Here is a 15,597-nt window from a genome sequence, read left to right on the forward strand (position 1 = left end):
TAATTGTTAACTATAAATAGGAAATCAAGTAGGTGAGAGAACAGACCAATTCTGTCCTAGCAGAGGGCTGGGAGAGAAATCTGCTGTTCCTCTTCAGGGAAGGATGTAACTGGGCAGTCTGGGGTAAGAGGGATGAGAAGAAATAGGGATGCTTTTGCTCCCAGGTGCAGGTGGACTTACCAATACCTAGAATGAACTGATTCTTTGGTTTGAAGCAAACATGCCAATAGTACACTCTCTGATACCCTCTCAGATGTGCCTTCTCCTTGGTCCTCAGGGATCTCCTGTAGGCACTCACCTTCACCACAGGAGGCTCACCTTCATCACAGGAGGCGGGGGGAGCTGAATGGCACTGATTACACACTTGAATCAGAGCCTACATGCAGCTGAAAACTGTGATCAGAGAACAAACAACATGAATCACCATGTTCTCAAAGATTATTTATTAGCTATCCTCACTCATGGGAAAAAGATAGAAAAAGGTAAATGAAATTGAAACAACACAAGATGAAAATTCCACAGCATTTCTCCAAGGACCTCAGCTAGATGACACAAATGGACCCCTGGGGCTTTCACGTCTGCAGCCTACTTACAGGAGGACCCATCAGAAGAAACGAGGCTTTAATTTCTGCTAAGGTCTACGGTCTAACGTGGTATGATAAGGGGAATTTTTAAACAAATAAACTAGAATGCTTACTAGCCCATGAGTGATGTCTCTTCCAAGCCCACATGGTCACACTTGTGAACTGCTGGGTTCCTTTTCGTTTTTTGCTTTTTTGAGACGGACGTCTCACTCTGTCGTCCAGGCTGGAGTGCAGTGGTGTGATTACAGATCCGTGCAGTGAACTTCTGGACTCAAGCCACCCTCCCACCTCAGCCTCCCAAGTAGCCAGGACAACAAGCACAAGCTACCAAACCTGGCTAATTTTTAAAATTCTTTGTAGCGATGGGGGCCTCACTGTGTTTCCCAGGCTGATCTCGACCTCCGTGGCTCACGCGATCCTCCCACCTCAGTCTCCCAAACTGTTGGGATTACAGGCTTGACCACTGTGCCCGGCCTGAGCTCCTTTTTGGAATGAGTCTTCCCGGTCCAGACAGTCTCCTGCATGTCCTTGTGGTGGCCAGTCTCTGTTCTTTGAGGATGAATTTGCTTGCTGAGTAGAGTCTGGTCACCTGGAGCTGGTTTGGTTAAATAAAGGATAATGGGGTTCTGGGATGTAGCTGGGAGATAAAAGCCGTGAGTGCTCTAATAATGAGCTAAGTTTTCTTATGCAGGCCCCAGTGGGTCCTCAAGTCCTTCCCCAAAGAGGCGATCTTGAAACGTACACCAAGTGACGTGGTCGTCAGGAGAATATGCACGCAGCCTCCCAGGGTGAGTATGCGCTAGGCTGGCATTCGTTTGGAAGCTTAGATACTGGGTTGGTCATTAAAACCTTGGCTTACCTTACCCATTGGGGGCTCGATGGGTGCTAGAGCAGGACTGTTTGTCCTTTCTCGAAAAATGGAAGCCTGTCAATTTAAATTAAATTTATATTGGTCCAGAAGAGGCCAGGTCTTAAAGGATTTCCATTCCTTAGAGGCGGACAGCAAGGGGGCCCCCTTCTCCCCTTCCTTCTCTTCAAGCGCTTGCTTCCTAGCCCACCGGAAGATGCCCATGCGTGTCCTTCATGTCACCTGCTCCCTGAAGGAATAAGGCCCCAAGCACCAGCAGTGCACAGGCCAGTCCTCAGCGGGTGGCCTTAGCACAGTGACCTGCCCGGCAGGAGGTCTCAGCACCTTAATCACAGGACGTCCCTACAGTGTCTCTCTAGCGGGTCAGACACTGCTCTCAGGTCTGTCTGGAGCCCTGTCCTTCCCCCAGATCTGGAGGCCCCGGGGGCAAGGCGGGGGTGCGCCTAGTCCTCCGGGATGGGAGTGTTGCAGTTCCCGTGGTAGATCTTGACGTGGCCTTCACACCGGAAATAGGCCTCGAAGACGTCACTGTAGCCATGGTCCCTCCACCAGGTGCACAGCTGCCGGTTCCAGGTACAGTCCAGCACATGGAAGAGCCTGGGGTGCTCCATGCCAATCATGGTGAAGAAGTCCTGGTCCCCGAGGTGGCCGCGGAAGTGGTACTTGTCGGCCAGCTGCTGCACCTGCGCCGGCTCCAGCAGGCGGCTGTAGAGCGGGGACTGGCGCATGGCCTCCAGGTTCAGCAGCATCACCCCGCTGTTGAAGCCCGGCAGCCCCTCGGGGGGTGGGCCCCCAACCCTGGTCTGGGGGTTCTCATGGCGGAACTGCCAGAACGTGTGCCTGCGGAGAGAGAGGACAGAGTTAGCCCGGTGTGCAGGGGGACCAGCCTGGCGGCTGCTGCCCTGGGTCTTCACAGCCAGCCTGCATGCAAACACTGCAGCATTCTGGGGTGCAGGATCCACATCACTACACCAGCACGTGGTAGAGCTGGGACCTGAACCCAGGGCTCTGGACCCCAAGCCCCAGATTCTTTCTACCATCCTCTGCTACGTCCTCACCACAGCCAACATTGGTATTGACTGAGGATGTACCAGGCGCCATACTAGACCGGCTTACTTACTCCCCACACAACCCCAAGGGATGGGTGCGCTGAGATGATACATCATTTCACAGCCAAGAAAACCGACGCACAGAGAGGTCAAGGTATTTGCCCAAAGTCACACACCTAGTAAGCAGCAGAGGCAGGGACTAAACCCAGACAATCTGGCTCCAAAGTCCACATTCTTAAGATAGCAGCAATGTAGGTAGAACTTTCCACCCCCTTGTCTTCATCTGTGATCTTGAAAAGGAGAAGGGAGAGAGAAGCAGGGGACACGATCCTGAATAGACATCTAGTCAAGACGCAGGCAGCCGAACCCAGACTGCAACCGAACTGTTTTCTGCTTTACAACAAGGCTCATTCATTGAGCCTCAAGCCTGGCACTTCAGAAAGGCTGGGCAGGAGCTGGGGAGGCCTGTGACAGCCCAGGGCACACCCTGGGTTAGGGTGAAAGACAGCTGTAGAAGAGCCAAGTAGGATGATGTCTACTTTAGAAGGAATGTCACTTCAATTTTTCTCTCAGCAGATTTAGAAACCAATCTAGGTTCACCGTTCAGGGAGTGTTAGCCTCTTCTAGGTCCTCTACCCCAACGCTTCCATCGGCAGGAGAGAAGAAAGGCCTAGACACCTCCCTGTGAGTGCCAGGGTTAAAGCATTGCCCTGTCCTCCAGCCTCCTTAATATCAAAGCCTTGTGTGTGCTGCAAGGGGTGTGCAGACGGAGGGGAGAGGCATCAAGCCCACCCCCACAGAGAAGGGGCCACAGCAATCGTGCCTGTGACCTGGAGGAAGGAGGAACATCGGGAGGCCCACCGTGGCAGGGACAGGTGTGGGAGTGGGTCCTCACGGGGGGGAACGCATCATGGCAGAACCAACTCTGCCTTCCAGCCTGGAGATGCTACCCCACCGGTCCCCCACAGACAGATTTCCCCACCCAATCCCAGGATAGGATCTGCGTGATGAAGCAGAAGGCACAGGGGAATAAAACCAGAGACCCTGCCCATGGCCCTGAGCCACTTCTCAGCACCAGCACATTGCTCCGCGTCTGGGAACAGAGGAACCTTCCTCAAGGTCTCACATATCACAGAGAGTGCCGAGGGGGGGAAACGTGCCCTTTGGACGTTCTTACAGGGGAATCCACAGGTTCACTGCTGGTGTTTTGCTGTGACTGGCCTGTGAGTGGAACGGAGCTCTGGTGCCTGCCTGGTGATAACAGTCTTGGCAAAAATAAGCTTCTCAAGGAAACTGAGATGCTGTCGTCTTGCCACAAAAGCCCGCGGTGAAGGGGTCACACGGGGTTGGGATGCAGTGTGGCAGCTGTGTGTTTACTTTTCCCTATTTCTTCCCAGTGGTTCATTTCAGGACCAGATTATAAACCAGCTAAAATTCTACCAGGCAGACCAGGGCACCACGACATCATAGAGGAGGAACCCTGTGACTAGGGGCAGCAGGTGCTTTACCACCAAGGAGCTCGATTTACCCTTCAAGGGCTGGGAACGGAAGTGTTTACCAAGGTGGAGCAGAGACCAAAGGGAGGGAGGGCACAAGAGGCAGGGAGGCAAAGCCTGTGCCCGCCGAGGTCCTGGACCACCTCATGCTCCACGGAGCCCACGCGTCCATCTTTACTGTCCCCGTCTCCTCTCTTACTGCCCGGAGGACCCAGGAGGGAGAAGACTCCCCCAGCTGGGGGTGCGGCCCGTGCAGTCTCTTGTGTCCACAACACCTCAAAGGGCACCAGCACAGCAGGGCCCCAGGAAAGATCACGGGGCTGATGAGGAACGATGGGAAGGCTGGTGTGGGGTGAACCGTGCAGCTACGGATGCCAGGTGGGAGCAGAGCGGGCAGGACACTGACGACACGATGCTGCCGCTGCGGCACCTGCAGTTTCACTGAGCCCTCAACCTCCCCGCCAGATCTACTGTGGGGCTGAGTGAGGAGCAGGAACCACGGAGAGGCTGCTCAGATGTCTTAAATGGTTTCTACTCCCTAGCAAGTGGGGAGCAAAGAGGCCGCCCCCAGCCCCAGGTATCCTTACCAACCTCAGCAGGAAGGCTCCCAAATCTTCCATGTCTGCAGCAAGGAGGAGCAAACAGTCAGCTAGCGCTGAGCTCGCTGGGCTCAGGAGATGGGGCCGGAGGCAGAGACAGGAGGACGGAATATGCCTCCAGGAGAAGGCCACGGCACAAATGGCTCTTTGGGGACAATGCCCAGCACCACCACTCAATCAGGATGAAGAGGTATTTGATGAGGAGGAGCCAGAAAGGACCAGTCTGGACATCAGCCTGAGAAGGAAAGGAGGGACAGGAAATTGGGTGTGCAAGCTGCCCCGTGTGTGTGCTGGAGCAGAAACACAGCCTGAAAAGGAACAATGACTGTCTCCGCCCAAAGCGATGTTCAGGGAGTCCTTGTTCAAGGCGTCCCTACCATCCCCAAATGAACCCAGACAGACAGAGCAGTCACCTGGGGGAATGGCGGGTTTCTCTGGCCTCTGTGTCCGCTGGTTCTCATAGAGGAATCACATGAGCCTTAAGGCAGAAGGAGTGATACGGGGTGTGGACAGTATCAGAGCTCGTGCAAGGAACTTCTATCCCACGGGAAGTGGCCTAAACACGCAGTACCGCCAATGCCTCCGACGCAACAACACGGCGTGGGTCACAAAGCCCTCCCACACTCTCCACCTTGGCTCCCTCTCCCTGGCAGCCCAGGGACATTACTGCATTTTTGCAGAACGGGAACAGAGGTCCTCAGTTCGTTGCAGGCAGGGCTTCTGATCTCTGAGGTCCCTTTGATCTGCCTGCCTCGGATTCCACGGGCTAGGGTTCCAAGGAGGTGCGCTTGGATTTCAATCTTAGTTCTGAATTTGGGTGGCACAGGCCAAGGCCAGGGCACGGGCAACAGGGCGATTGGGTGACGCGGCTGCTGCTGGCACGTTAGGAACTTGGGGCTCAGACCTGAGGCCTCTTCGAGGCAGGGCACTGAGTGTCCCAGACCCCTGCCCTTCTTCACAGGGGCCTGGGGCTGACGACGTGTATTCAGAGGAAACCTTTGTATAAATGCAGGTATTTGGTTCTGAGTCCTGGAGCATCCAGCAGTTTCTCTGACTAACCTCCCCATGCCCACAACCCAGGCACTTTGCTCTGACTGTCTGGATTGGTCTAATTGTCTAACCACTTGGCCTGTGGAGAGTCTTGTTCCCATCTTCCACAGTTACCTGGAGACCCGCGGTAGAGGGGATAAGCCTTTTTCGCCCCTTTAGAAATAATTTCAACTGGAAAACAAGCCCCCACGCAGACAGTCCCTGGTAAATACTGGGTCTTTCTAGAAGTCAAGGAGGCCCATTGGGAAAATAAAAATTAAGAAGCTTTAAGAACATTCTTCCAGTCATAAATGTATTTTCTAAATTTTTAATATTGAATGTAACTTAATAATCATAAAAAGGTATTAAAAGCTAGTGAACTAGCTTTCGTGAAGAAAGCCCATCTTTATGGAAAGGGGTTCTGAAGTCATTTGGAAAAGCAAAGTTACTTCCTCGCTTCAGGTCTTTCCCTGATGAACACAACCAAGGCCGCTCTGCTAAAGGGCTCTCGAGAGACCCTGGCTGGAGAATCTAAGGCTCATCCTCCCCTGTAAAGGACACACGTGGCCATCCACACTCCCGCCTCCTCCTCCTGCCACTCCAAACCACAGGCCCTTTTGCCTCCGACTCTTCATGATTTGTTTTCTCCTGCCCCTTTCTCAGCTCCTCGGGCCGAGTTCACCAACACCACCTCCAAGAGGGAGGAAGCGAGAATGGGAACACACTGAGCCCGGGCTGTCTGCACAAGACTCTGCAGGAAGGTTCTAGAAGCCTGTGCTGACTCAGGCTAAGTGCAGGCTGTAGGCTGTCAGGCAAAGAAGGCTCCATTTGAGGTCTGAGATTCAGCACGCGGCCTCGCCAGGTGTACCTCTGGGGCGTCCTTCAGCCTCGAGAGCAGTCACTGAAGGGCCAGCATCTGGGCCTCTTCCCGGAGGAAGCTCCCGGCCTGGGGGCTGCGCAGTCAGCGAGGCCCAGAACCAGGAAACGCGATTCCCCTTATACCCATGCATGCGCACCAGGCCCAATGAGCTCTCGTTTGATGTGGAAGGACCTTGTTTTCCAGTCATCTGAGATTAGAGGCCAGGAGGGAAGCGACACTTGGCAGCTGCCCAGCGCTTCATCCACGCCAGCCAGGTCCCCTGGGGTGACCCAGGGGTGTTTCAAGTCCACCCAGGCCCAGAGGCTCTCTGGACACCCTGCGCCCTGGCTGGCTGATGCCGGCTAATTTCAGACCAATGTCCCTGCATCTTGGTCCTACCTGGAGCTGAGGCTGAAGTTCTGTGGGGCAGGCTCGAGCTCTTCGGTCCTTTAGGGGAACCACTGCCCTGCGCTATCAAACTGGAGACATGGACATCCTGGAGCTGCAGGGTCACCACAGAGTCCTAAGTGTCCGTGTCCCTAGAGCAGTCCTTACTGCCAGCTCATGACTGACCCTTACTAGGATCTCTTGATAACAAGACCTAAAGTAGGCTGAGGTCTCCCTACTGGACAGAGAAGGTAAGAAGTGTTCCCAGGCCAGGTGCGTTGGCTCACGCCTGTAATCCCAGCACTTTGGGAGGCGGGGGCAGGTGGATCACCTGAGGTCAGGAGTTCGAGACCAGCCTGGCCAACATGGCGAAACCCCGTCTCTACTAAAAATACAAAAATTAGCCAGGTGTGGTGGTGCACGCCTGTAATCCCAGCTACTCAGGAGGCTGAGGCAGGAGAATCGTTTGAATCTGGGAGGCAGATGTTGCGGTGAGCGGAGATCGTGCCATTGCACTCCAGCCTGGGCGGCAAAACTCCATCTTGAAAAAAAAAAAAAAGTATTCCCAATGTCACACAGGCCATTTGCAGTAGGACCAAGAGAGGCTCTTCATAGAGACACGGTCTACCAGAGCCTGAAAACTCTTAGGGACTCCTGGTTCGTGTACCCATTGTGCAGATGAGGAAGCTGAGGCTCAAAAACTGCCCTGCCCAGAGTCACACTGCTGAAAGGGCAACCTCACATTTCCAGGCAAATCATTTATGCTTTTCCACAAATGCCTGTGCCCGGAAAAGGGAACTGCTGCCTCCCACTTGCCCAAAACAAGCCCTGTGGTGAGGCAAGGCAGCAGCGCTCAAAGCCAGCCTGCCAGGAGGCGCAGAGGCTGTGCTTTCCCCTCTGGCAGGGCCCACCTCCTCCAAGCTCACCACGCTAGCACTTGGAGGACAGCTGGGTGCCCGAATGGCTGGGGGGCCTTGCCTGGGGCAACAGGAGGGACATTAAACAGGTGGCAGGCATGTGCTCGCCCTTGTCTGTGGGACCTCATAAGAAACATGTGCTTGTTTTCAAACCCCAGCCCTCTTTAAAGGCCGGCAACGGAGTTTCCAAACCACACCATCCCCAGAACTTGGACAGGGCAAGCGGGGGCGAGGCAGGGCTGCTGCTTCATAGGCTGCGTGGGCACTGGGGTCAGTGCTGGCTGCCTGGCAGGAGAGGGGCACCCTCTCCGAACACTGAGACCCATAGAGACCGGGTAGGGAGGCGCACCGCAGAGGGCTTCCCCTCCAAGCCCTCCCCCAACATGAGCCACAGCCCCTCCCCTCCAGAAAGAACCAGCACCACGGCCTCCACCTCCTAGAGCCTCTCCCTGCGTGCTGGAGGCTGCCAGTGCCCCTGCTTTGCAACTGTTTGCATCTCTGTACTACCCGCACGGCCTGCTGAGAGAACAGGGGTTCAGGGAAGGGAGAGGGCCCAGAGGAAGGTCTGGGGGCGCAGGGAAGTGAGAAAGGAGGCGACATCTGCTGCGCGGATGTGACGGCTTTAATCAGGACAGTGTTACCACCCACCCCACGCCCACCTGTTCGTTCCAGGAGAGGAAGACGCCTGCACGGGGTCACGGCCGACTGCGACACAGGCACTGGAACTTGACCACGCGTGTTCCCAGAGTCTGCGTTGTTTTGAATTACGCCACGCAGGGGCCTTTGGCGGGAGGAGGGACAGTCGTGACAGGGCGGGCACTGGGGTGGCTAGTAGACGAGCCAAGCATTCTGGAGAGGTGCCCCTGCTACAGCCTGCACGGTGGGCCTCATTTTTACCTAAAGGCCAATGGGCTCTGTTAGCTCGCTAGGGCGCCATCACAAAGTACCACCAACGGGGCGGCTTCAGCAGCAGAAAGGTGCTGCCTCTCAGTTCCGCAGGCTGGAGGTCCGAGATCACGGTGCCGGCAGCTGGCTCTGTCTGGGCTGAGAGGGAGGGTCTGCTCCAGGCCCTCCCGTCACTCCTGGTGGCTTGCTGGCCGTCTGGGATCCTGGGAGAGGCATCATCCCGTTCTCTGCCTTCATATTCACATGCTACCTCCCTGCATACACGTGCCTCTGTGTCCACATTTCCGCTTTCTATCAAGATGCCAGTCATACGGATCGGGGCCTCCCCTACCCCAGCAGAACCTCATCTCAACTCTTTATATCTGCAATAACCTCATTTCCACAAAGGGTGATACTCAGAAGTACTGAAGGGTAAGACTTCTGCAGAGGAATTCTGGGAATTCTGGGGGACACACTGCAACCCACAGCACTCTCCAGCAATGAAGACGGAGGACAACACCACAGCTCACCATCTAGGGACTCCGAGGACACCTGTGGGGACTAGAACTGCTCTCAGCGGGTGGGGAGAGAATGACCCACAGTGGGCAGGGCAGTCCCTGTCCAGGAAGAGGCAGGTGTCAGTGGCTGGGGAAGGGCAAAGCAGAGGGATGGGAGATGATGTGGGGGGCGGCACAGGGGCCCCAGCAGAGAGATGTCCAAAAGCTCCTCCTGCAACGTCTCCTGCTCTTACGGAGACATGCAGGGACACCTGAGAACACACCAAGCTGACAGAAGAAAGCAGTGAGCGGTCAAGCAAATGCTGCGAGGAGCACCTACTGCACCTGAAGGTGGGGATGCACGTAGAACCTCCCTGCTCTCCCCTCCGGAAACCCGGCTAAGGGGAAGAGAAGATCCTCCACGTGAATTTGCCGACGGGGGCAGTCACAAGGTGAAGAGGGAGCGCCTGCAATCTCGAACCAGAGGCAGTGCTGCAATAACATGGACGGGATGGGAGGATCCCCCCAATGAGCTGGGCTGGCTCTGCTCTGATCGGTGTGCTGACCGTGCCCAGCAGTGTGCCCTGAGGAGCAGCCCTGACTGTCCCTGCGGTGCTCAGCCTCTGTAAGGCTGTTGCTGCAAACGCTCCTCCCCACCCAGGCTTAGGGTGTGGAAGCTCCTCAGCGATCAGCCCTCGTCCACCCGGCCAGCCTCCTGGAGTCTGGAATGATAAAGGTGACCCACAGAGTCGGTCTCATTCTCAAAGCTGTATCAGCTATGACCAGCCCATCTCTGTGGGGCCCTGGAAAGCTTGGCCTAGGGTTGAACATCGTAGCGGGTGAGCAGACCTGATGGCAAGGCATCTGACCTGGTGCAGGACAGCACTTCAGCCTCCTGCAGGCCTCCGTTTCTCCAGAGCCCTGCAGAAGGGCAGCTGGCGGGCCTGAGGCCTCCACATGGCACAGCACTGCCAGGACCCCAAGGCTGCTGCCCCGTACCCTCAGGATGTGTCATGCCCTTCTCGAAGGCTTCTCCTGGCCCTCCGTTCCCCATACCCAGCCTGCCTGGGCATCTCAGTCACATGGCCTTCCCCCAACACCTGCAGCCCCAGAGCTGTAAAAACAGATGAGCGGGGACTGGGGAACTCAGGCTCACTCACTCACACACAGTCCCGGAGCCTGGGCCCTGGGAGGGGCAAGGGAGAGAGCTGATGGGGAAAAGGCACTGGAGGGGTTTTAAGCCTGGATTCCCACTCAGAGGGTGGAGCCAAGAACAGCCATGGCAGGGCTGGGAGGAGTGGGTGCGGGGAGGAGTGGGTGCGGGGAGGAGTGGGTGCGGGGAGTGGGTGCGGGGAGGAGTGGGTGCGGGGAGGAGGAAAAGGGAATGTCGTGTCGAGTCCTGAACAGGTGCCCAGAGAACAGCAATGTGGAGGAGTCCAGCAGGTGGCTGGAGGTACCAGCCATAAGCAGAGAGCACCAAGCAGGCGGTACAGAATTCTGGAGAGTTCTGACATTTAGGGGGTGGAAGAAGAGGAGCCAGGAAGATGCAGGGCACTGGAGGACCCCAGCCACCTGTTTCCACACTGACAGCCGAGAGGCCGGTAGCGACTCAGGCCATGGGGGCCTGTTCTGCCGTGGGAGCTCCTGCAGAGCCACTGAGCCGCTCGGGCCTTCCAGCTAGTTCTGCAGGCCCACTGTGCCTCCTCCAGCCTCTTGTGCCCTAGCCCTCTGACCCAGATGCCCCACCAAGTTCCCTCCAACCTACCTCCCCCTCTTCCTCATCCCCATCCAAGCTGGTCCTTCTCCCCAGTGCCGCCCTCCAAGCCTCCTACTGATATCGACTGCCCATTCTCTGCCTCTCACTCAAACACTTGGATCTGGGCAGAATGACACCCAGACAGTATCTCAGTACCCCCTCCACAAAGTAGAGACACATCCTACTGCCACTCTCCCCAGTCCCCAGGGCCGCACACAGTTCCCCACACTTCCAGAGCTGTCCTCCCCACCTCCCATCGCAGCCCTGCGCCATCTGGCTGGCAGCTCCTTGCTCGACACCTGGGATCCCCTTCCTCTATGCTCCATCCCTAGGGACACCCTTCAAGAATTCTAAATGCTGACGGCCCTCCCCTTCACCTTGACCACAGTGTCCTCAAACCCCAGCTAAGCTGCCCACGCGGCTCTCCAGGAACCTTTTGCCGCCAGAGGCACTCTGCTCCAGTGATGGGAACTGACAACCCTCTCTGGCGGCAACGTCCTGACCTACCCCACACAGAACCTGCTCATCAGATCTTTGGGAAGCTCTGACCCCTGCTGCCAGATTGGCAGCCTCAACTTGCATCTCCTGGCCCCTTACCCAGTGTCACCTGCCCCCAGTACCTCACTGCACGTGGGAATACAGCGGCATGGAAAGCTGTAGAGGGCAAGGACTTGGAAGCACCACAAGAGGCGATAGTGACCTTGGAGGAGAGGGATGGAGGCCGGGAAGCTGGACCCTTAGCACTGGGGAGCGTGTGAACAGGAAGGAACAGACGCCAGGGAGGCAGATGGCACCTAGAGGCAGAGAGAGGACAGAGGGAGGATATTGTACAGAGGGAGAGCTGAGCGTTCTGTATGCCAGGGGGAAGGGATGCAAACGTGAGGGAAAGACAGACTGCAGAGAAGAAATACAGAGGAAAGGGCAGGGCGGCTTCTTTCAGAAATGAGAATCACGATAATGGCTAATATTTACTGAGGACTTCCTATGTGCCAGGCCCTCTTTTAAGTTCTTAAATGTATTCGATATGTTTGTAATAAGCGAACAAGGTAAGTACGATGATTTCCATGTCCTAGACGAGGAACCTGCGGCAGAGAGCTCTGAAACGCTTGCCCCGGGTCAGGAAGGGGAGAATTGCCAGGCAGAAGAGCTGTCCGGGAAGAGAAACCCCAGGATGCAGCTGGGAGCAGAGAGGGACAGAAGGGAGGACAGTGGCAGTTCCGAGAGGTTAGGGAAGGAAGACATGAAGTCATCTACGGAGGAGGAGGGGCTGGGTGTGAGAAGGGCTGGAGAAAGAGAATTCGTTTCCAAGGGGCTCTGCATAAGACAATCAGGAATGAGTAACAGGCAAATAAAGGGTGAGGGTGGGCAGAGGCAGGCGACTCTGGGACTGATAAGGGGACGTGTCTCGTTCATCTTTATGTCTGGAGGGCCTGGCGTGGGCATTTCATTCACAGAAGGGCCTTCAGAACTGTTACTTTCAAATGGATGGATTAATGAATAAAGGAAGGCATAAGAGATTCTTTTTTTTTTTTTTTTTGAGACAGAGTCTCGCTCTGTCGCCCAGGCTGGAATGCAGTGGCCGGATCTCAGGTCACTGCAAGCTCCACCTCCCGGGCTCAGGCCATTCTCCTGCCTCAGCCTCCCGAGTAGCTGGGACTACAGGCGCCCGCCACCGCGCCCGGCTAGTTTTTTTGTATTTTTTTTAGTAGAGACGGGGTTTCACCGTGTTAGCCAGGATGGTCTCGATCTCCTGACCTCGTGATCCGCCTGTCTCGGCCTCCCAAAGTGCTGGGATTACAGGCTTAAGCCACTGCACCCGGCCAAATGACAAGAGATTCTAAAGCTAGATGGCAGGAATTTAGGAGGAGAATGCTGGATGAAGGCAGTGGCACAATTGTTCAGACAGGCAGGGGCGGGAGGAGAACGTGCCTGGGCCCAGTTCACTAGAGGGAAGAGAGCACAGAGAGGGCAAGGCAGAGAAGTTGGCTCCTCCAGCCCAGGAATCCACATGTGTGACGAGGTGCTCAGTGTGACAGAGACCAGGAATGAAGGGGCCCAGACGGTGACCTTACCCGGGGACACCCGCAGCCCTCTGCGCAACGCCCTTCCTAGCACTGGCCCGGGAAGGCACCCAGCCTCCAGTACTGGCGCTTGTACCGAGAGCAGCTGTTCAAGTCCCTGTACTTGTCACAGGGAGCAGCTCAACTCTGGTGAGAGCCCCAGGACCCAACCAGGAGACCACAGAGCCGGCAGCCAAAGTTGGTGAGGACCCGCAGGCACCTGGCCCAGCTGGGCAGCCAGGCCCCAGCTCAGCTCCACACCCTGCTCTTTCCCTGAGTTTAAGGGAGCCGGGGGTGGGAGGTGGGGGAGTGTTTGTCAGAGTGAAGACAAAGCCACAGAGAGTCACCTTCAGAGTCGGCTCACTGTCCCCGACAGCCTCATGGCGCTGGAGGTCACAGGACAGAGTGCCAGGACACATGGTGGGGTGTTTTCCGGGACAGCGAGCAGAGTGCAGGCATGTGCGGGAAAGGCGGTAGCGAGGGTATGTGTGGAATTTAACCTTGTGTCCCCAGTTAGACCACATCAATCCTCACCAGCGCCCTTCACCCTCATGGGAGGGGGGTATTCCAACCCAGGAGCCAGAGGTGGTGGAGACTCCGTGGACGTGGCTCACCCAGGCATGAAGGTGCTGGGCAGTATGAGCCCCAGCTGCAAACTGTTACTTCTCAAGATCAGAAGAAGTGGGGTGCCCTCCCATTCCATCTAAGGGGACCCTCACCTTTGGCTGTCCCTGATCACTGTCCTACACATCTGTGGCATGGATCTTGGCCAAGGCAAAAACAGTAACTGGCACAGTGACAGTGTGATGGGCCAGGCCCAGGCCCCGCCTGCAGGAGCCTGTCATGTTGGGGTGGGCAGCCCTTCTCAGATGTCACTGAGCCTGGGCTCACCTGGGAGCTGTCAGTCACTGCATTGCTGACAAGCTCCCAGGGAATGCTAACACTGCTGGCCCAAGGATCACATTTAAAAAAAGCGTTTTTATTATTTTTATAAAGAGATGAAAGCCACTCAGTTATTTTATCCTGAAAATGGCCACACAACAGGTGGCATAGCCATGTGTGAAGTATACACAGGTTCTATGCTAATACTGGTCCTGTCCCCCTCTGTCACAGCACTGAGCAGGGCCCCGGGACAGGCTTCCTGGAAGCAGCACAGTAATGTGTACAGGTGCCAGGAGGGAGGCCCAGCTCCGCCACCTTCCGTCGGTCTGGGGTGGAGGGAGGGCCGGGAGGCAGCTATAGATCAGATTTCCACTGCCTTGAAAAACAATGTACCAGTGCACATACGGGTTAAGAATGTAGGTTCTGGGGGCAAACAATCCCAGTCTGGGGCCTAAATCCTGGTCCTCTGCATCTACCCTGGAGAAGGCACTCAAACTGTACTGCAGGCTTCCCAAATATAAATAGGACTGCCGAGAAAATGTTATGAGATAATGCAACTAAAATGCTCAATACATTCAGATGAGATAAGGAAAGCCACAATGTCAACTTCAGCGAGCAGCAGTGCGGATTCTCAATGCCAAACACACCAGCTTCCCCGGTCGTCTGCAGCAGCCACAAGGCCCTGCACCTGGTCTACCTGGCTGTGCACCCACCAGCAGGGTGGCCCTGGGCAAATCACTTCCCCTCCTGGGCGTTCGGTTCCTATACCTATTAAATGGATGAATCAGCTAGAGGATTCTTCAGTCCTGAAAGCCGACAGTTCTAGGCCGGGACTAGAAGTCTATGAAGCTTTCGGCGGGAGCATCAAGGGAATCTCGCGATCACTGAACTCCAACGATTGATCTCCCTTTAACTGCATCACAAGTGCCTGAATACAACACGGATTTGTTGTTGTTGTTACTTGCTTTTGTTTCAAAAACTCACTTTTAGTATTGACAAAGCCTCACCATTGATCCAGTGTGGGGCATCTGGGTGGTTCCAATTATGGGACCTCAGCAGTGTGCTATGTATGTCAAGGGTGGCGGGCACGTAAGGCAACCACTATATTTACTTGTTTTTGCAGAGTCCTTAGGTTTGTCCTATTGGGTGTCTGCAGATTCAGTTTTTAGGAAATAGGGGCGATCAGTCTCAGGTGTTTGCCTCCCCGTCTGCCGCCCTCCCTAGTGGTCTTCCTGGAGGGCTGCTGGCACCTGCCCATCTTCTCTCCCTCTGGTGCTACTGTCTGAGCAGCTGCGCAGGTGCAGGAAGGAGGAACAGGCAGGGCCAGAAAGTTCCCTGTGTCCCTGGGACTTCCTTCCCTCAGGCATTTCGGCATAAACACACAGAACCTTGTGGCAGTCCAGCAGGAAGAAAGAAAGTGAGGAACCCCGAGGAAGGACCTCTCCGCTGGGCACCGTGGCTCACACCTGTCATCCCAGCACTTACGGAGGCTGAGGCGGGTGGATCACCTGAGGTCAGGATTTTGAAGCCATCCTGGCCAGCATGGTGAAACTCCATCTCAACTCCACAAAAATTAGCCGAGTGTGGTGGCGCATGCCTGTAATCCCAACCACTCGGGAGGCTGAGACATGACAATGGCTTGAACCCCGGAGGGCGGAGGCTGCAGTAAGCCGAGATCACTGGGCAACAGAGTGAAACTCCAACTCAAAAAAAAGAAGAAGAACCTCTC

The 15,597-nt window shown here is 55.7% G+C and overlaps 1 protein-coding gene across 3 annotated transcripts in view; it reads right to left on the reverse strand.

Moving 5' to 3' along the window:
* Positions 1 to 428: 428 nt before the first annotated feature.
* XXYLT1 (xyloside xylosyltransferase 1) overlaps positions 429 to 15,597 on the reverse strand; it is a 192,874-nt gene continuing 177,705 nt past the window's right edge. For all 3 annotated transcript variants that reach the window (XM_003895310.4, XM_017956113.3, XM_031663905.1), the window contains exon 4: positions 429 to 2,292. In XM_003895310.4, coding sequence (XP_003895359.2) covers positions 1,896 to 2,292 — 397 coding nt within the window. In that variant the 3' untranslated portion in view covers positions 429 to 1,895. The remainder of the gene's footprint in view (positions 2,293 to 15,597) is intronic.

The sequence above is a fragment of the Papio anubis genome, chromosome 2, assembly GCF_008728515.1.
Source record: "Papio anubis isolate 15944 chromosome 2, Panubis1.0, whole genome shotgun sequence".
Lineage (NCBI taxonomy): Eukaryota > Metazoa > Chordata > Mammalia > Primates > Cercopithecidae > Papio > Papio anubis.